The sequence below is a fragment of the Acomys russatus genome, chromosome 31 (genome assembly GCF_903995435.1).
Source record: "Acomys russatus chromosome 31, mAcoRus1.1, whole genome shotgun sequence".
Classification (NCBI taxonomy): Eukaryota; Metazoa; Chordata; class Mammalia; order Rodentia; family Muridae; genus Acomys; species Acomys russatus.
Genome location: NC_067167.1, coordinates 31,966,152 through 31,986,704, shown reverse-complemented (window position 1 = coordinate 31,986,704; position 20,553 = coordinate 31,966,152). Strand labels below are relative to the sequence as shown.

General features: G+C 40.5%; 1 protein-coding gene across 5 annotated transcripts in view; it reads right to left on the bottom strand.

The window, feature by feature from the left end:
* Osbpl8 (oxysterol binding protein like 8) overlaps positions 1 to 20,553 on the bottom strand; it is an 88,100-nt gene that overhangs the window by 9,876 nt on the left and 57,671 nt on the right. For all 5 annotated transcript variants that reach the window (XM_051139674.1, XM_051139673.1, XM_051139670.1 and 2 more), the window contains 10 exons: positions 19,069 to 19,240; positions 16,470 to 16,707; positions 15,576 to 15,760; positions 14,000 to 14,081; positions 12,560 to 12,658; positions 9,715 to 9,811; positions 6,808 to 6,906; positions 4,591 to 4,688; positions 2,326 to 2,415; positions 633 to 769 (listed from right to left, as the gene is read on the bottom strand). In XM_051139674.1, the coding sequence (XP_050995631.1) occupies positions 633 to 769; positions 2,326 to 2,415; positions 4,591 to 4,688; positions 6,808 to 6,906; positions 9,715 to 9,811; positions 12,560 to 12,658; positions 14,000 to 14,081; positions 15,576 to 15,760; positions 16,470 to 16,707; positions 19,069 to 19,240 (1,297 nt within the window). The remainder of the gene's footprint in view (positions 1 to 632; positions 770 to 2,325; positions 2,416 to 4,590; positions 4,689 to 6,807; positions 6,907 to 9,714; positions 9,812 to 12,559; positions 12,659 to 13,999; positions 14,082 to 15,575; positions 15,761 to 16,469; positions 16,708 to 19,068; positions 19,241 to 20,553) is intronic.

Genomic DNA, 20,553 nt, shown 5'->3' with positions numbered 1-20,553 from the left:
TAACAGTTAAAGGATAATCTCAGCTAGACAGCAAATTCAAGGCGACTTTGCTCTGCATAAAACCCCTTATTAAAAAATTAAAAGCACTGAATTGTACACACACATAGAAAATGGAGGTACGTGTTGAATGCATGTCCCTTTCATGTGGCTGTCACACCTGAAGTAGGACTTTAAAGCAATACTTGCACAGAACTCTGAACACACAAATAGCTATTTTGTCCAAAGTCTCAGCATTCTGGAAAGAATGTCGTGACTTAGTATCAGGAACTACAACATTAACAATGGCATTGCCCCATCATTTAAACCCTTTGGAAACCAGGGCAGCGGGGGTGCTATTCTTGTTTCAGAGGACAGAGCAAGCAGACCGTGCACCCTTCACTCCACCTTCCGACTGGCCTGTGCCAGGTTAGAATGCAAACAGAAACTTAAAGCACAGGAGTAGAGGAGAGAAAACAGGATTTTTTAGCTCTGAGCTGCAGAAAAATGTCACACACACCAACACAGAATGCCTCCAGCCAACAACGAGAAACCTTCTTGCCGAGTTAGCAGACAGAGAATAGTGTCACTACACTATTATGCATTTGAAATACTCCGTAATTTTCATCAAGTTGGCTAAAAGATGGAATACTTACTTCTCTGACTCAAAATCATCCTGTTCTTCAAATTTTACAGTGTGCCTTATTAATCTCCACTGTTTAATATCAGGGGTTGGATTCCAGAAAACTTCTGAGTTATCAGTCTTCTTGTCATTAATGAAAACTTCACTATCCTGTATATAAAGGAATTAAAACTTTAGTACAGTTACTTTTATTTAAAGGAGGACTTACACCCCATAGTAACAGTAACAGATTCTTCCTGCTGAATTCCGCTAAAAATATCCCAAAACAAATTACCTAGTGCATTTCTCAAAATTCAAATTCTTTTCTTTGTATAAAAATAGGAGTTCAAATATATAAATACCAAGCAATTAGAAAAATTGGCTGGCTGAATAGAAAGTTCATGAGATTTTATAAGTCTTACTTAACAAATTTCAAATACTACAAGCAAATCCTCAAGCACCATGTCTGAACTGTCACAGAAGAGTGTGGTGTTTGCAGCCCATGAGATACTGTGCAAGATGTAGGAAATCAAATTACTGAAAAACCTCCAGTCTTTTTTAGCATTAAAACCTGAACATAATCTAGACACTTTTATGTTTTCAGAACAACTATCTGCCCAGATGTGGTGGCACACACCTTTAATCCCAGCACCTAGGAGACAGAGGCAGAGTTTGAGGCCAGGCAGGGCTGTAAAATGGGACTGTGTCTCAAAATAAATAAAATAAAATAAAGTGGCAAAGATGACTCTATCATTATTCCAAATAATATTCAGATAGGAAGTCAACTAAAACATTTTGCAGGATCAGGGAGATGGCTCTATGGGTAATGGCACTTGCCACCAAATCTATTCCTGAGACCCACACGGTGAGAGACAGCACCATATACACACAACTTAAAAAGCCATTTTTGCAGAACCTATGTAGCCAGTTAGCTGAGACCCTAAACCTAGCTTCATTTTTCATTCTACTACTTCTTTTTTTTTTTTTCTTATTATAATGCAGAATATCATACACTAAGTGAAAATCCACTGAAGAAATACACCATAGTCCATTTCAGTCTCTCAAGCTCCTGGTAAAGAATTACATAAATAGGAAGCTAGGTTGGCAGAGAAGTAAATCAAAGCCATTGCTTTTATACTGCACCTTCCCATCCTCCTCCAAAAGAAACACCACCCAAACTGGAACCAGTGATGTTCTGGGCCGCACAGTCCCAGGGCTCAGTTCTCAGCATACTTCTTACTTTATGCTAACTATTCAGACGCTCTGAGAGATCATACATATGTATCAGAAAGATGGCTCCGCTGGCAACGGTGCCGCCAATTCAGATGCCCTGAGCTTGATTCCTGGAACCCTATGGCAGAATGAGAGCACTGACTCCTGTAAGCTGTCCTCTGACATCCACATAGGTATCATGCATATAAATTAAATAAATTAATAAATTAAATGAAAAAAATCAGTATCTATGTAATACTTTATTAAATATTAAGTGATAGTAAAAGCTATATTCTTAATACTGAGTGCCATATAACTGATAGCTACTTCTACTCAAAAGTCTAGGAATATAAAACATTACATAAAACAGTGTCCCTGGCAATAGAGCAGTACCAAAACACCTGCTGTTAGGATGGAGTTTAGTTAACTAGTGTTACTTCTACAACAGGATTGTTCATTTTTCTCTATCCGATAAAATTATTTTTATAATGCTAACATTAAAAAAAAATACTTACCCAGTGGCCTTCCAAAGTAGCTAGGACTTCTTTTCCCAATTTAAGTTTCCCTGATATTTGGTTAACATAATCACTACTTCCTAGAAATGGCTTTAAAAAAAAAAAAAAAAAAGAAAAATTGAGCATTTTTAAATTTATTTACGTTATAGATAATTACACATCAAAAGAATTATACAGTTACCATACTCTTTGAAAGTAAAAAAAAACTCAAATTTAAGTTAGAGACTTTTAATTTGAAAAAAATCTTAATTGTGACTGTGGAAAATATAGCTAAAAACAGACTATGAAACTAAATAATTCAGAAAGGTTGCAAAGATCCACAACCCACGTGGTCTGGAATGCTGATCTTGCCAAACCTCCAAGACTGAACCCTATCAAAGTGGCAACACATTATGAAAAACTCAGAAAACTGAGGGAACTTTAAAAATTTGAAAAAATCCTTCCAAAAAATAAAGTTAGAAGGAATATACTTTGGGTTATTATATTGTCTTACTAATGTGATTCCTTAGAGACAAAATTTTGATTCTTTGATATGTAATGACACTAGTAACTGTTTGAGACCACTTTCATGATTTTCAAACTAGTATCAACAAATGTAAAGCCTGGCAAAGCAAAGGGCACTGCATCAAGTAATACTTAAGAGTTCATTTCCATTAGAAAAGAGATTCTAGTCCTTGAAATATCAACAGGGAAGCAATTAATACCAACTATTACTATGGTTCCTATTTTTTATCTGAACACAATTTATTAAATTATAAATTGGGCTTCTAAGACTAGTGGTGGAAGTCACCTGAGCCCCAGCCTGTTACCGTGACACTCGAACTTGGAAACCCTTGTGCTGCTGAGCAAGACCCCCAGCTACTTTAAAGCGGCCATGCTTTCAAGAAGCCAAGTCCCATGGAAAGGCCACATGAACAGGTGCTCAGAGTAACAGTTGTGGCCTTTCATGTGTCAGACCCTTGAATAGGCAAGTCTTTAGTGCATTTTGATGTTAACTGGGTCACTCATATTTTGCAAGATTTCCTGATGGCCTCCATTTTCTAAGAGACAAACCATCTCCAATGTGCCCTGTCCAAATTCCAGGATATAAATCTGATGAGGAGTAGCACATGGGTATTCTTAAGCATGCTGAGTTCAAAGTAATTTTATTTCAAAGTAATTTTTTATACAGAAATCACAGCTAATATGAAAGTGTCCTACTGTATCAACTGGAGTCCTAATTCATATCTAACTTTGGGGGCTTTGGAAAGCAATGATTTTTGTTTTGTTTTGTTTCTTTGTTTTTTCTGAGACAAGGTTTCTCCGTGTAGCCTTGGCTGTCCTAGACTCACTTTGTAGGCCAGGCTGGCCTCGAACTCAGAGACCCACCTGCCTCTGCCTCCAAGTGCTGGGATTACAGGAATGTGTTGCACCTGGCTGTGAAGCAATGCTTTAGCACATAGAGATGCTTCATTCATTTAAGGCCCATTTCCTCCACAGCAACAAGCTTTATCATTAAAATTTAAAACAAAGGGAATGGTGGATTTTGTGTTCATTTGTCTCAAGTTGTACCAAGATACTCACAGAATATGCCCTTGGATGCCTTTCTCTGTGACCGGACATAAAGCGTACTTTTTATTTAGTTATTTCATAACTAAACTATACTTTTTTTCTTCACTATTTACAGCGCAGCTTGTCCTTAATTAGGCAATACCACTGAAAGGGAAAGTATTGGCTCAGGACCCCTAAAACTAAGTTCCCAGACCAAGTTCTCAGCACAAAGCAGATGTATTTGCCCCAAAGGGACAGAAAGAAGAGATGATGGACAAAGAAGACAGAGATGGAGGGAGAAGGGGAAGGAACAAAGGAAAGGGGAGAAGAGGGCAGAGAGAACACGGCAGGGTGGCGGGTTATTTGTCTGGGAATGGGACAAAGGTCTGCCTCTGGATACAGAGGACACAGACATGGCCCATAGGCAAATGGCAGTTTATCAAGGTAAAATGAGAAACCCTGTGTTAGGCTGAGGTGTGTAATTTTAATTGGACCTGTTAATTAGGTGATCCAAAGGGGATTTTGATTGCTGGACGTCAATACTTTGATAGCTGGACCTTGGTAGTCAGCCTCAGGAGGAGGTAGTGGCCAAATAAGGTTATAGACCTTGGGGCTAGCTTCAGGAATGTAGTCTAATGGTTCTTAGCAAGGCAGAGGGAACGGGGGAGAGGGGCATGGCCTGCCAGAGCCACATGGTCAAGTGGGCGAGTGTCCCACAAACCCTCCTTTACCAACCTTTAGTTTAAATTCAAGTATTGCACTGTATCCAGTCTTTTGACAGGTAATAGTGACAGTTCCGCCAAGCTCCAGTGTCATTGTTCCGTAAAGAATTCCTAAAGGAAAAGCCATTACAGAAGTTGAGGACAGAGAGACCCTGATGTAAAATATGCAGCATTTTGTAACTCGGTACCCTTTCTAGGAGAATGCTGAGGTCTAAGGGCATGCTGCCTCCCTCAGCAAAAACATGTAAATACGCAGAGTCTGCTTTAGAGTATTAAAAAGTGTACTCACATTATGTTTAGTTGGCAACTTCACAGACTCCTCATTAAATACAGAGCCGGGCCAATGAGCGAGGAGGTAAAAGCACTTCCTGCCAAACCTTAGGCTCTGAGCTGGACTGCTGGGACCCACATGGAAGAAGATCCTGCTGCCACAGGTCATGCTCCAACCTCCACATATACACACTACAGGTCATAAACATTGTAACAACACAGGTAATCCTCAACTCAATACCCACTGTGCCTGTGGTAACTCATGGACATGCTTGGGAGTAGCCTGATGCTGAGGCAGAAGTAGGCCCGCCGCGCTGCATCAATGCGCACACTGTTAAACACAACCAGTCTTTCTGCAAGGTATTTTGGTCATGCTTTTTCCCCTGATGATTTTGCTGTTGAAAACTAATGTAGCGCAATGCTGAAGTGCTGGGGTGTCGTCTTCTGAAGGGCAGGCTTGTAGTGACCCTTACAGGGACGATGTGCTAATGCTTCACTCACTTGAGTTAGTGTTAGCTCATGACTCATTTCCAATGGAAACAAAATCGACAACAAAATGAACACTGAATAAAATGTGTCTACAAGCACACACAAGGCTATGTGCTCATTAGATAATAGAAATAATGTACCTCATTACTTTCTCTGGAAACAATAGCTCATAATGTGCTAATTCTGTGTTTGTTGTCACCTTATAGTATATAATTACTACAAATAACAGGAACTGACTTCAGGTAAGCTAAGCAAACAAACACAACCACAAGATAAATCCTGTGTTCAAAACACATCCTAAGAAAGTTGATTGGGTTTGTTCACATGCATGTTTAATTGAACTAAGCAGCTGAGGTAGCCTTTAATAGGCAAATGCACAATGGTAACGTCTGAGGGCAAGCAGACCATAAAATGCTATTATTCATACTTACTTGGCCATGTAACTCCTATTTTATAAAATAATTCATAAAACTTAGCAATATAGAAAACACCTAGAAAATGGTCTCTCTCTCTCTCTCTCTCTCTCTCTCTCTCTCTCTCTCTCTCTCTCTCTCTCTCTCTTTCTTCTGGTTTTTCAAGGCAGGGTCTCTCTGTGTAGCCTTGGCTGTACTGGATTTGCTTTGTAGACCAAGCTGGCCTCGAACTCAGAGATCTGCCTGCCTCTGACTCCCAAGTGCTGGGATTAAAGGCATGTGCCACCACACCCAGCTTAGAAAATGTTCTTAATCACAATTCCCTATGTTTTAATCTTAGTTTTTTTTTTTCCTAAGTACTACACTGCTGTGGGAAAAAAGAATTCTCTAGTTGGACATGGATGTAATAAATGATATAAAATTTAAAAATATTGATTCTTATGTATTTAAAATTGTAGGTCCTTTATTTTACTCTTGTTGAGAGCTCTGAGCATTATCTAGTTTTTGCCACATATTAGCAAGGTGCTGCAGGACACATCAGTCACCTCAACACTAGGGAGGCAGAGGCACAAGGATCCTGAGTTCAAGGGCAGCCTGAGCCACATGGTAAGACAATGACTCAAACAAACCAAAACCCAAGTTAGGAAGAAGAAATTGTCAAATGAGACTGAAGAAAAAAATTTAAAGGACTTCAAGTACTGAAAAATAGCAGTTTAAACTTTATAAAAGGTATTAATGCAAGAGTGAATAACTTTCAAGGATTCTAAAATAGGTAGTTCCATTTAATTTCAAAACTTTCACAGGCAACAGAGGCAAGGGAACTCCTTTGTTATCAACCACTCTCTTAAGGAACGCATCCCAGAAAGGCACATCAGCTCAGTGCGGACCATTTCACCACCACAGGAACACTCAGCAACAGCAACACGCTCACGAAATGATGGGCCAAGGGGCTTCAAACAGAGTCTGAGTTCATCTCAAGCACAACAAATTCCAGCCATATACAGTAACTTTCAAAGAAGTTTTCAGAAATACCTGGTGTAAGTATGGAAAATATTTACCTTTACAATGAGCATATGGCATTGTCATTACATAATCTTCACCTCTATTCAGGAAAGTTAACCGTGCTTCTCCCTCTAATATCGCAGATAATGAGTTTCCTAAAAGAAAAAGGTATTATTAAATTTCACAAAATGAATCCAGCCATTCAAAACAAAGTATATTTGCAACGTCTACTACATTCCTGCGGGAGAAATACTTACAAACATCTCCATCTTGATACATGTGCCAACACACGTGTTCGGTACATTATAACTGAAACATTACTTGATTTATATCCCCACTCTTACAAAGTGAGGGTTTCTGTTTGTTTTGGTTTTCACGACACAGTTTCTCTGTGTAGCCTTGGCTGGCCTTGAACTCTTCCTCTCGAGTGCTGGGATAAAAGCATGCACTACCACTGCCCGGCTAAAATAAGTATTTTCAAAAGGCACACTTAGGATTTGTTTAGGAAAGTCAAATGAAAAAAATCTCATCATGTACAATAGCCAAAAAAATACTGTTGCATTACAGAGTTTAGTTTGCCTCTTCTGAGTCAAAACATTTATCTTAAGTCACATATGGGTAAGTCTAATGATTTAAACATTTATAATTGATTAATAATTACATAAATGCTTAAAATATGCAAAAGCCAAGTGATAAGATGCCACAGTGATCTCTTCTAGCCTGTCTCTCGTGTTTTTTCTTCCCTAACATCTGCATCTTTGATGGGATGTAATCACCACACAGTGAATAGCCTGTTCTAAAGCATTAAGTGGGATAGTGTCTGATACTGCATAAAAATGAGCTGCTTGGCAGCACATACCTGTATCAGCATCTGGAAGGTGGACACAGGAAGGACAGGGCCTCAGCATCAGCCTGAACCTCACAGAAAGTCTCAAATGACTAAGGGTGGGAATGTAGCTCAGTAGTGCTGTGCTTACTACTATGCCCGGGGCTAGGGTCTGACCTCCTGATCACTTGACTGTCTTCCTTCTTTTTCTTTTCTTTCTTTCTTTCTTTCTTTCTTTCTTTCTTTCTTTCTTCTTTCTTTTCTTTCTTTCTTTCTTTCTTTCTTTCTTTCTTTCTTTCTTTCTGTCTGTCTATCTACCTACCTATCTATCTATCTATCTTGTTCAGTAAGTACCCAACCTACCCACCCATTCATCTATATATCTATCTAAACTAGTATTCTAAAAGACTCCAGTTATCCCTGGGGAACCACTGATCTGTTTCCAATCCTTGTATTTTTTTTTTTTTTTTTTTTTACCAATTCTAGGAAGCGCTATATAATATATAATACATAATGTATATTTGGCTTATTTCACCTAGCACATATGTTTCAGATTTGTCTGTCCTATTGCATCAAGCATCATTCTTTAAATTGATATGAAAGATCCATAGGAGTTAATGTTGGATTCTGCTATCAGCCTTGAACTACTAGGAATAAGGCTGTGAACATTTATATAAAAGCCTGCAAACATTTATGCACAACCACGACCTTTCCCCTGGCCTCCAAGCCACCTCAGCCTCTGGTAGCTACCATTCTACTATCTCTAGATCAACTTTTCTAGAGTCCAACATGAGATGCCACATGATATCTGCCTAACAGGCTACTTCCTAAGTTATACACAATCTCTTTAGATGCGTTTACTCAAAAGAAAAATATGAAGGTAGTTTTTAACTTTAAAGTGCTCAAGCTGTGCACAGTGGTGCACTCAGGAGGCAGAGACAGGTGGATCTCTGTAAGTTCAAGGCCAGACTAATCTACAAAGTGAGTCCAGGACAGTCAAGGTACAAAGAGAAAACCTTGTCTCAAAAAAACCAACAAAACAAACCAAAAACAAACAACCCCAAAAAGCTTTAAAGTGCCCTTGTGAAGTCTGGATTCTTTCAAATTGTAAAAAGCCAGCCATGATGCATAGAAGTTGTATTAATACATAAGAAAAAGAAAGCCAAGTGCAGAAGTAATGCCAGAATATTAAGCATGTACCTCATACTCAGTAAGACATGCCTACAGGGGCAACAAGTACTCATTAGAGCCACTTACAGTGTAGCTGGGGTTAGAGTTAGGGACTGAAGCTTGACAGGAGAAGAAATAACCTCAATATAAAATCTGTGGACCTTCTGAAGACAAGACACCCAACCCAAATCAAAAGCAAAACTGTGCAAAGGGTGTTGAAGAACTAGAGGCACATGCTGAGCTCCTAATGGAAAGCGGTTACATGGTACGTTTCCTGTCACAGACTGGTGTCTGGTTTCCTGAGTTCTCTCATAATTAAAATTTAGATTTTTGTTTCATACTTTATCTTTTCTATTTCATCCTTATGTTCGTTTTCTCTCAGGTTTAAAATCCCTTAGTTGAATCTAATTCTGGGTTAAAAAAAAATTTTTTTTTTTAAATTAGAAGCCAAACAATAGCATTTAAGGATATATTCCCCCACATAGTTTTGACTAGGCTTGTCTGAACTGCCAAAGGCACTGTATTAAGATTTCCCACTAAAATCGTATTTTCTACAGTCCTTTCTTACACACACACACATTTTCTATAAATGATATTGGCCCAAGGCTAAATACCATTACTGAATGGCCAGGACCAAATGGATGCTTTCTATCCTGAAAGACAGAGAAACAAGGGTCAACTCCCTCAGGCACTCTGAAACACAGTGATGAGGGCAAACTAGGCCACCATGCACGAGAGATTGTCCACACTCAGTGTGCCCTTCTAGGAGTGATGCTTCTACAAGTGTGTGAGGACGCTGGATAAGAGGTGCCTTCCTTCTAGATGAGTAAGACTCAAAAGGAGTCACAGTTAAATGACATCAATTGCTTGCCAAAAACGACAACTAAAATGAATGTATTTTCAAATAAAAACTTAACAGAAGGCATGACGTTTTGGAAGGCACAGTTTAGGACAAGGGAAAACTCACCATAAAACTTGGACTTAGCCAGGATGCTACCACTAAGGCAAAATCCATCTTTCCGGTTACTAACATAGAAGGCAGATATTGGTGGGTGATGGGACACCTACAGAACACAGGAAAAATCATGACATTTAACAAAACAAGCATCCTGTTGTGCTAGTATCAAAAGTCAGATCTAAGCATAAGAAGGAATAGCTGGTAAGCAACAGAATGAAGTGTAATCATTACGGTAACCAGGTTTCTGTCCCCAAAGAAATCCACCGCCTGGCATTCACAGCATAGGGCAGGGGCCCCTTAAAAGTTAATCAACAACTTGTGTGGAAATTGTAATAAACCACTTCCAGCTTGATATTATAATATAGCTTTAGGACTACACACATACACACACAAAAGCACACATGCACACAAGTACACAATGTTCTAAGTAATCAGTTTTTGTGCTGTAAAAACTGTACGGAAGTCTTTGGTCCACTTGGACTTGAGTTTTGTGCAGAGTGATAAATATGGAACTATTTGCATTTTCCTACATCTAGACATTCAGTTAGACCAGCAACATTTGTTGAAGATGCTGTCTTTTTTCCATTGTATGTGTTTCACTCCTTTTTCAAAAATCAAGTGTCTGTAGTATGAGGGTTTATTTCTAGGTTTTTGACTGGATTCCAATGACCAACCAGTCTGCTTCCATGCCAGTACCGTGCGGTTTTTATTACTATTGCTCTGCAGTATAGCTTGAAGTCAGGGATAGAGATACCTCCAGAAGTCATTGTATAAGATTGTTTTTAGCTCTTCTGGGTTTTTGTTTTTCTATGTGAAGTTTAGAATTGTTCTTTCAAGGTCTATGAAGAATTGTGTTGGTATTTTGATGGAAATTGCACTGAATTTGTAGATTGCTTTTGGTCAGATGGCCATTATTACTATGTTGATCCTACTGACCCATGAGCATGGGCATCTTTCCACCTTCTGATACTCTCTTCAATTTCTTTCTTCAGAGATTTGAAGTTTTTTTCCATACAAGTCTTTCACTTACTTGGTTAGAGTTACACCAAGATATTTTGTATTATTTGTGGCTATTGTGAGGCTGCTGTTTTCCTAATTTCTTTCTCAGTCCACTTACTGTTTTTATACAAGAGGGCTACTGATTTTTTTTTAGTTAATTTTGTATCCAGCTACTTTGCTGAAGGTGTTTATCAGCTGCAGGAACACTACTCCATTGCTGGTTGGAGTGAAAACGTGTACAACCAATCTGTCACTTTCTCAGAAAATTGGGAATAGTACTACCTAAAGACCCAGCTATACCACTCCCGAACATATACCTTAAAGATGCTCCACCATATAACAACAAGATTTGCTCAACTATGTTCATAGGAGCTTTATTAATAACAGCCAGAATCTGGAAACAACCTCAACTTAAGAATGGATAAAGAAATTCTAGTACATTTACACAATGGAATACTACTCAGCTATCAAAAACAATGACATATGAAATTTGCAGGCAAATGGATGGAACTAGAAATGATCATCCTGAGTGAGGTAACTCAGGCCCAGAACGATACACATGGTACGTGCTCATTTATAAGCAGATGGTAGTCATTTAGTACAGGATAAACATACTACAATGCAGAGATCCAAAGAAGATAACCAACCAGAAAGACCCAAGGGAAGATGCTTAAATCTCACTCAGAAGGGTAAATCGAATAGACAGAGATAGTGGTTAAAGAGAAGAAACAAGGTGGGAGAGGGAATTATAGCTGAGACCCCTAGTAGCAGGAGCCATGGAGACTGAGGAGGACACTCCCTAACTAGACAAGACAGCTAGTGGAGGCAGGAGATCAAAAACCCACCACAAAAACTTTGATCCAAATCTACCCTCTCTACAAAACGAGCAGGGATAAAGATAGAAAAGATAGAGCAGAGATTGAGGCAATGGCCAACCAATGCCTGGCCCATCCCAAGACCCACCCCATGGAAGAGAGCCAACAGAGTTGTCCTCTGTGAGGCTCCACCCAGCAGTGGTTCAAAACAGATGCTGAGACTCACAGCCACACATTGGGCAGTGAGTAGGAAGTCTTGTTGAAAAATGGGGGGAAGGGTAAAAGGATCTAGAGGTGATAAGAGTTCTACAAAGAGACCAACAGAGCCAACGAGCCAGGGCCCAAGGGCCATTGTAGAGTCTGAAGCACCAAGCAAGGACCATGCATAGACTGGAGCTAGGTCCTCTACACACATGTAGCAGATGGGCAGCTCAGGCTTCATGTGGGTCCACTAGTGAGGGGAGTGGGGGCTGTCTCTGACATAGACTCTGTTGCCTGCTTTTCAATCACATCCTTCTGACGGGACTGCCTTGCCAGGCCACAGGGGAAGAAGATGAATTCAGTCCTGATGCAACTTGATGAGCTAGGGTGGGTGGATGGGGGTGTGTGTGTGTGCTCCCTTTTCTGAGGAATCGGGAAGGACGGATGGAGGGAGGGTGGGACTAGGAGGAGAGGAGGGAAAGGGCTATGACCCAGAAGTAAAGTGAATAAATAATAAATAAGTGAATAAATAAATAAAATAATTTTAAAGACCTATAATGGAAGCACCACATGCTGAGGAACAGCCATGAGAAATGATCATGGAAAACAATCATTCACCCCAATCAAATGCCAGGCTAAGTACACACTGCTGACATGGGGACTGAGCCACAGTGAGGCAACTGACGGGAGCGCAGCAGCAATGCTCTGCAGTGTGTTATTAGCAGTGTTCAGGACTCAGCGTTCAGTGCTTACACAACCTTCCCTAACAAGAAGCTAAACAGGAGTGATTTACCAAGCCAGCATTTCTAGATCCTTTTCGTAGCATGCACTTCTCATACCTGTTCAGCAATGTAGAAAGTTTTGCTGTTTGTCCTGGGATGAATCCATAAACAACGGAAAGTTTCACCAAGTATAGGATTATATGGTTTCTTCAGTCCCTGGTTCAAGAAAAAAATACAAGTTTAAAATTACACATAAAGGTTCAAAGTTAAATTGTCTTGTCTGAAAGATCACCTTATAAAGTTTTACAGTAAATGAAACTTACATGAAATAAAAATATAACTTCAATCAAGATAATATCTAAATATAAATTTTGAAATTTCATGGTAAATACCAATAAGCAATCTAAAATTATATATAAGAACTTAAAAAAAAGAAAGAGAGCTCAAGAATATACAGAGATGAAAGAACAATGGGGTGAAAAATGACCAAAATGTACTATAAGATTACACTGTGTGAAAATCTCAAAGAGTAATAAATAAAAATTTGAAACTAAGAAAGCAACTCTATGAGATGCCGGACATTCTTGTCAGATACTGCCTCAAGACAGCAATGGGTGCTTTAAAATAAACCTGAGAACTGACTGGTCCAACATCACGATCCTTTCATCTGTTAGAGGCTGAGTCTGGTCTGTATTTGGTTACTGCAAACAGTGCTGCAATGAATATGGAGGTGCAAGCATCTTTTGAATATTTACTGCGGGTGTACCCAGTATTAGAAATGCCAAATAATACAGTATTTGTATGTCAACATCTCCATCTTTTAGATCGTTTGAGGTGGCTCACAGACATAGTTCATAACATTCTTAGAAATAAAAGCTACATTTCCTAATTTCTGTTTGAAGCTCTTTTCATGATACTCTCTTGTGAACTAGTTCTCACTTACTGCTTGAGCAGCACAGTGGAAGCGTACACACCTCCTGACTGAAGGAGTGTGAAATCTGCTTCACTAATAGCACACTTCTCTGTGGATCTAGTGACTGCTGCATCGTTAGATTAGGGGTGGCTTTTTTTTTTTTTTTTTTTTTTTTTTTTTTTTTTTGATGGTGGCCCGCGCCTTTCCAGAGAAAAGCATTTTATTCGAGTCTCATGATCTTTCTGGCACTGTTCCTTCAAGCATGTTTCTTGCTCTTGCTTTCTTGTCCGTCCTTGGGACAGAGAAGCTGGGACCTAGGGAGGCAGGCTGCTCTAGCTGCGGCTGCTACCATGTGCTTCCCTCCTAGGGCTCCTTACTCACACACGCTTGTCAGCCTAGTCTAATGACTACGGATGAATGATCACCAACGTGAGCTGCACGCGGATGCTTTTCAGAGATCAGGTAGGTCTCCTGTGTGCCTCAACAGCAGCACAGAGAAGGGCACTTGCCTCCCACTCTGGTGACTCACATGATGTAAAGACAGAACCGAGCTCCACATGTGCCCATGGCAGCCGCATACCCACACAAAGGCACAAACACAGATTCTCCTAAAAGGAGGAAGAAGCAGCCAAGTATAAACTTACCTTTGGCTTCTTATAGAACCCTGACAAATACCATTTCACGACCTTCTTCAAACGGAAATAGGGATTTTCCTCAAGAGCAGCTCTAAAAAACAAAATGGTAAATAGAAGCATTTTATGCAATCGCAATTTCTCTTTCATACTTACTATGACTTACAGTTAGAAACCTAATTCATGTTCAAGTAAGCAGTAAAGCAGTCATGTGAATCTGCTGCTGCAGACAGTTAACAGTGCCCACTCCTCAGTAGGGAGCCAGAGGTCCATTCCAAGTGCCCTGATCAATGGCTCACAGGCCTGTAGCTCTGACTCCAGGGGCCCCAATGCCTGTGTACATATGCATATACCCCGGCTACAACAAACCTACACATCATTTTTAAAAGAGTGAAAAATTCAATCTTTAAAGAAGCATTTTTAAAAATCTGGTTACCTTATTCCATTTTTTTCTGATTCTTTGATATACTACCCAGGACACTGATAAATATTTTTGGAAATTCCGAACCAAAGTTTCCAAAACAGGATTCTGTAGAATCCAGGGATTATCTGTGATTAAAAAAATAAACACTCTCTGCTTTTCGAGTGGGCTGGAGATGTAATCTCTTAGCTTCCTGGTCAGGCCATCTGCTGCCATGCTTCCCCAAGATTATAGATTCTCTAAGGAACCGGGGCGAAGGGGAGGGGGACACCCCCAAAGCCAAAAAAAAAAAAACAAAAAAAAACCATCACCACCACGACCAACCCAAACATAACAAAGAAAAAAGGAAACAAGAAAATATCCCAAATAAGCAAATATAGACTTGTGACATTTAAGGCCCTCAGTTGGAGAAAGATGATCGAGCCTTGCTCACGTGGTTGCATGTAATCTAAACGGTGTTAGAAGCTAACAGCGCACAGGGGAGAGGACAGCCCACTGTAGCCTCTCAGATGAAGGTGAGGCTGTGCCTGTGCTACAAAGCTCAAAGTGTGAGAAGAGTTAAGATAATCAACAGCTTCCAGTCACAGTCCTTCACCTTCCTGCATATGTTACCCGCCGATTTCCCACTTGAGCAAACTACCAGCGTCACACCTAGTCTATATAGAAGACATCTGGAGGAGCCATGACTCAGTTTCCCGCTCTCCCTGACCATTTGACTATTGTTGCAATTGCTACGAAATAGCGACTGTGAATGTTCAAAGTTGTCTTCATTTAGAAAAAGGCAATCTCTTTCACAAGTGCATCTGAGAGTAGAATCTGAGTTTTGAAGAATTGTGCCAGGCTTACTGATACAGATTTTAAAACCCAAATCACTGGGCCAAAATTTAGCAGCACGGACAACATGCCATGAGACCCACAGACGTGGCAGCAGTGAGCTATGGAAGGCTGAGCACAAGACTGCTATTCCCCAGAGCATGGCCTCAGGTGTCACTCTTCCTCAGATGTTACCTACCTTGAGGCAGGGTCTCTCACTGGCCTTGCTGAGCCCCAGGAAGCCACCTGTCCCCACCTCCCTACTCCTAGGATTACACGCGCAAGCCACCACCCCTGGGTTTTTGTTACCTTCTAACAGCATGCAGGGTTCTCTCTCTCTGGAACACTACTTACTCAGACAGGAAATCCGCATGGTAGTAGTAATCGGAGAGCTTATCCAGGAAAGACCGGGGCTCCAATATGAAGGTGGGAAGAACCACCCTGGACAGGTCCATGCCAGGACGGACTTGCTTGAGCAGAGTCCAGATAAGGCTTTTATTCTCTTCAGACACGGTTTCCGTTTGAGAAGCCTCACCTGCCTTTAACAATCAACAACACACAGAACTACATTTAATACATTTATCCCAGATGAAGACACACAGACAAGAAGTGAATGACTAAGGCTGACTCTCAGGACTACTCCAAGTATTATGACAACGTGCAAACAACCATTTAGGTAATAAAGTATAGGCTATAAAAGTAAAGAGAGCTGTAAGAAAGACCAAGATAACAACATACAAAGAAGAACCAAATTCTATTGTTTTACTTGTTCAATTAAATTTATTTTTCTTTTGAGACAAGGTCTTGCTATCTATCCCAGGTTGCTTTGAAACTTGTGCACTTCCTGCTTTGTTCTCCCACATGCTGAGACTACGGCACCGTACCACCACATTCAGCACTGTAGGTTACTGCTGCACATGTATTTACTTCTATGCACTACTACTAAGAAGCGAGTTTTAAAGTTATGCTTATTTGCAACTTACTTTATACCTGGCAATAACATGAAACAATATTCTATTTAAAAAACAAACTTGAAAATGTAAACTTAAAGTTTAGCAGAGCACACTAGCAGCCGGGTATGGTTTTGGTTGATGATAAATGCAAATACATTTCTCAATCCACCTTTGAAAAGACACTGGCATATAAGTATTCTTTGGGGAAAACAATAAGCCAGGTAAACAATACCTGCAACTGTGTGGAAACTTTGTGGAGTTAGAGAGCTGGAGCCTGACAGTACGAGCGACTCACCTCTCCGAGCTCCTCGTGGCTCTGCTCCATGTAGGTGGTCTCCTTTAAGGGCTCCACAGGCTCGGGCTCCAGGTAGGAGTCATCCTGGCGCTCTGATGTATCCGTATCACTCTCCTCACTTTTCCCCATCACTTCATTGTCAGACTCATCGTGCTCCTGATCGTTCTCTTTGTCAGACTTATCAGAGTACATATCTTGGTCCTTAAAGTGCTGCCTTTCAATTTCACTATCGTTCAACCTTAGTGGAATCATCACATGAAAGAACAAAGGAGACGAAGAATACAGGTCCATAAACCAGAGCAGTATGCAGTATTTACTGTAAGTTCACTATGTGCTATGCACAGTTCTAAAGTTTACCTTATTTAATCTTTGAAACCAGCCCATTAGGCAGTATGTTCCTTTTCTTTTACAAATCAGCGAATAAAGGCACAAAGACATTTAACAGAAGCCTGCGATGGTGGAAGACGACAACCTAAGCTCTTGCCTCTCTTCTCTCGGGGCTAAAACATTCTCACAACATTTAGATACTGCATGCTACAGCTGCCCAGCTACTATTCCACAAACACATTACTGAAAGCAGCATCACTGCCACACTTGGCTTAAAGAAGACACTAAGAGCATCAGGTTCTCAGCTGATGAAGTATGACTTTCCACTGTCAAGAGCTCCGAAGGCATCAAAACCAACCGCTAAGAGCAAGACACACTTGAGCTGCTGCACCACCTCCAGTGGATTCCGCGAGACAACGCTGCTCCGCGGGCCTGAGGCGACCAGCCTAAAGGGAGAATCTCCTGAAAAAGGCCACGGTGCTCTTTCCCTTGGGGTGTTCATAGCGGCCTGCTTCCTGGTAGTCCTTCTTATTTGTCCTATTATTCTCCTCACTCACAGTCAAGGCAACAACAAGGTGACCAGGGATACGGTGCCAGGAGGAGAATTGGACAAAGCATCAGCCTAGAAACCGCAGAATGAGACGCCTCCTCCAAATGCGCCTAATTTATTATTAGTCATCCTGAAAGTTCTTAAGAATAATAAAACAATGGAGAACTTTTTCAATAACTTACAGCAAAAGAGGCGGTTAAAAAAATCCCCTCAATTACATGAAGGGTCTTTACCAAAGGCAGAGCCTATTCAAGGAAAAGGTAACTCGGACGAGAATGAAAATTAAAGTGGAATTTTAATCCCTACAATACAAAACTCCGTATGGCGTGGCATATGTACTGAAGGGCAGTCTCTGGTGTCCTCCTAGATATAGAGAACCCTATAGATTGGCTACTACACCTTGTCCACCTCTCCTCTATACGGGAGTGTGTGAGGGAGGGGATAAATTGTTAGTCATCAATGGGAAAAAGGTGTCAGACATTGACTAACAGCACAACATTTATTTTACTGAGGACGGTCTCTGGCTCCTGGGCTCAACCTGAGAATGTAATATCTGCCTGTGCCAAGTACTATGTACTGTGTACTGTGTATTCTAGATGCCTGATTGCATCACTGACCCCTTGAATCTACTCCATAGAAAATGTAACCACAAAACACTCCGTTTCAAAATGTGTATAATAATCTAGACTGCTTGCCTGCAAAATACACTCAGATTCAAACTGCCTCTGTGTTTGTCTCTGTCACCGCCGAATTCTTGCCCACCAAGTCTTCGAGGACCCTTGTCCCAGGGACGCCCATACCCAACTGGGGTGGTCCTCGGCACTGAGTTATACTTAACGTTTCTGTGATAGGCTTAATTGTAAGGGGAAAGATTCGGGGAGCAAAGAAAAGGACAAGTTCAGCTTAAGGAATATGCCTATAGACCCGAAATAAAGGTTTAAATGATAAAAAGGAGAGAAGGGTGGGGTTTTTTCCCTACAAAGCAACAAAAAACATTCAGTACCTGAAAAAAAAATCTGTGCAGTTTTGCCAGAGAAATATGTTAATATTAGCTACAGTGAATAATTCAAGAAGTAAAATCACAAACCAGATAAGACTACCACTCAAAATGCTTCCATAGGACCTGGAGAGGCTCAGTGGTTAAGAGAACTGGCTGCTCCTCCAAAGGACCCAGGTTTAATCCCCAGCACCCATGCCATGTGCAACTCCTGTCCCAGGGGCTCTGACACCCTCTTCTGGTCCCTGAAGGCACTGCAGGAATGTGGAGCACAGACAGGCAACAGGCAGAGCGCCCACACACATAAAAAAGCTTCACAAATGGCCATTACAGAACATGCTCTGAGAAGAACAACAGAAGGAAAGACGTGTCTCATTGTTTTGAGGCCAGGAAGCTTCACGTGGCATACAACATTCAAACTGATCGTGAAATAGGATTATATAGGAGGAGACAGCAAGAAATAGAAAATTCCTTTAACGGAAGTTATACTATGCACAAAGACAAAGTAACTACTCAGCACACTTGTAGCTGGGAAAGAAGAACAATGCACGCCAGCCAGAAGAAAGTAAATCCCTATGCCTGGTTTACAGCAAATAAACTACTGTTAAAGGCTTTAAGAGCCATGATAATAGGACAAGCAAATTTCAACACTACACATTACTAAGGCAGTAGAAACGACAACCAGTTTAATGAGCATAATCACATTAGCAACAACAGCTACTTACTGGAAGTTGTCACCACTGTGGAGATTGTTAGCCCGCAGTAAGCCATACAGAGTCACGTGTGTGTTGTCTGATGAGATGCTCAGGTCATGCTCCTTCCCTTCCCTGATCATTGTACGCTTAAGGAGACTAGAACATTTCAAGGCTAACTCCAAGGCATCCATCCAACACCTTCCTAGAAGAACACGGATTTACAAGCAAGAGGATTAATGAAGCCAGCATTCGTTTCACTTAACCCTCTTACCTTTAAATATACTGGGTATTTGACAAAGAAGCACTGGAAACATTGATTTAAATGTAAAAATTTGCCAGGGTTTTAATGCAATGTTTTGCTTTTTAAACAATAAGCACTTAAAAAAATCACAATAAATAGGAGACAGCATGTATTATGCAAGCATGTTCAATCTAACATAAATATACTTCATTTCCCAAACCTTAAAACATTAACACGCAATTTATTTTTTGTTGTTGTTTTGGTTTTGGAGACAGGGTCTCTCTGTGTAGCCTTTGGCTATCCTGGACTTACTTTGCAGACCAGGCTGACCTCGAACTCACAGCGATCTACCTGCCTCTGCCTCCTTCCTGAATGCTGGGATTAAAGGCGTGCGCCACCCCCAGCTTAACATGCGGCTTTAGAGTATCAAATAAGGTACATAAAGTACATTGGAGAGAACATGTTTCTACTATAAACTAACTGAACTGTCTCACTGTTGACAGCAGGTTTAGCCTCCACTCTTCGGGCATGTATAAGAATAATTTGTTAGTTTGCACTCCTCAATCACAAGCCTTGTTGTGACAGTCCACATACACTCTAGTCACAGAGGTCACATCCACCCCAGCACTCAACGACTGCTCCATTTCCTTCCTCCTCCCAGCATGTACTTCTCTCTCACTGTCTCTGCTCTTCTGTTTAGATTTCACATATAGAAGAAAGCATGCAATACTTGTCCTTCTGAGTCTTCTTCAGTCTGCTTAACACCAACGTTTTAAGTCAAGAATATACCTATAGAATGCTATCTTAGCTGCCATCACTGCCAACGTTAAAAGCTTTCTTTCACAATTTAAAATTGTTAACAGTGAAATTATGAAATACGTTGATATATTTAAGTATTGTTAAAATTCATACATACTTATTTCAAAATCTGGCAGAAAAATTAAACCATATTAAACATTTTTGTAGTGGTACCTCACATTTCTGCAGTACTTCTCTAGTATTCTAGCAGTCAGCACAGGAAGGGTCTAAGGCTGCCTACATCAAGCTCATCTAAAGTATAAAGCGTGACAGTAAGGAGCAAATTCATCACTGTCACTTCTAAAGCTTTCAGGTTATGTTCTCTCTCTCTCTCTCTCTCTCTCTCTCTCTCTCTCTCTCTCTCTGAGATAAAAGTTGTTTGTATTTTGCTTTCTTATGTAAAATGAAACCAAACCAGTGTTATGTATTCCACAAATGTTAACTTAAAGTATGACAGCTTATAATTGAGTATCTCT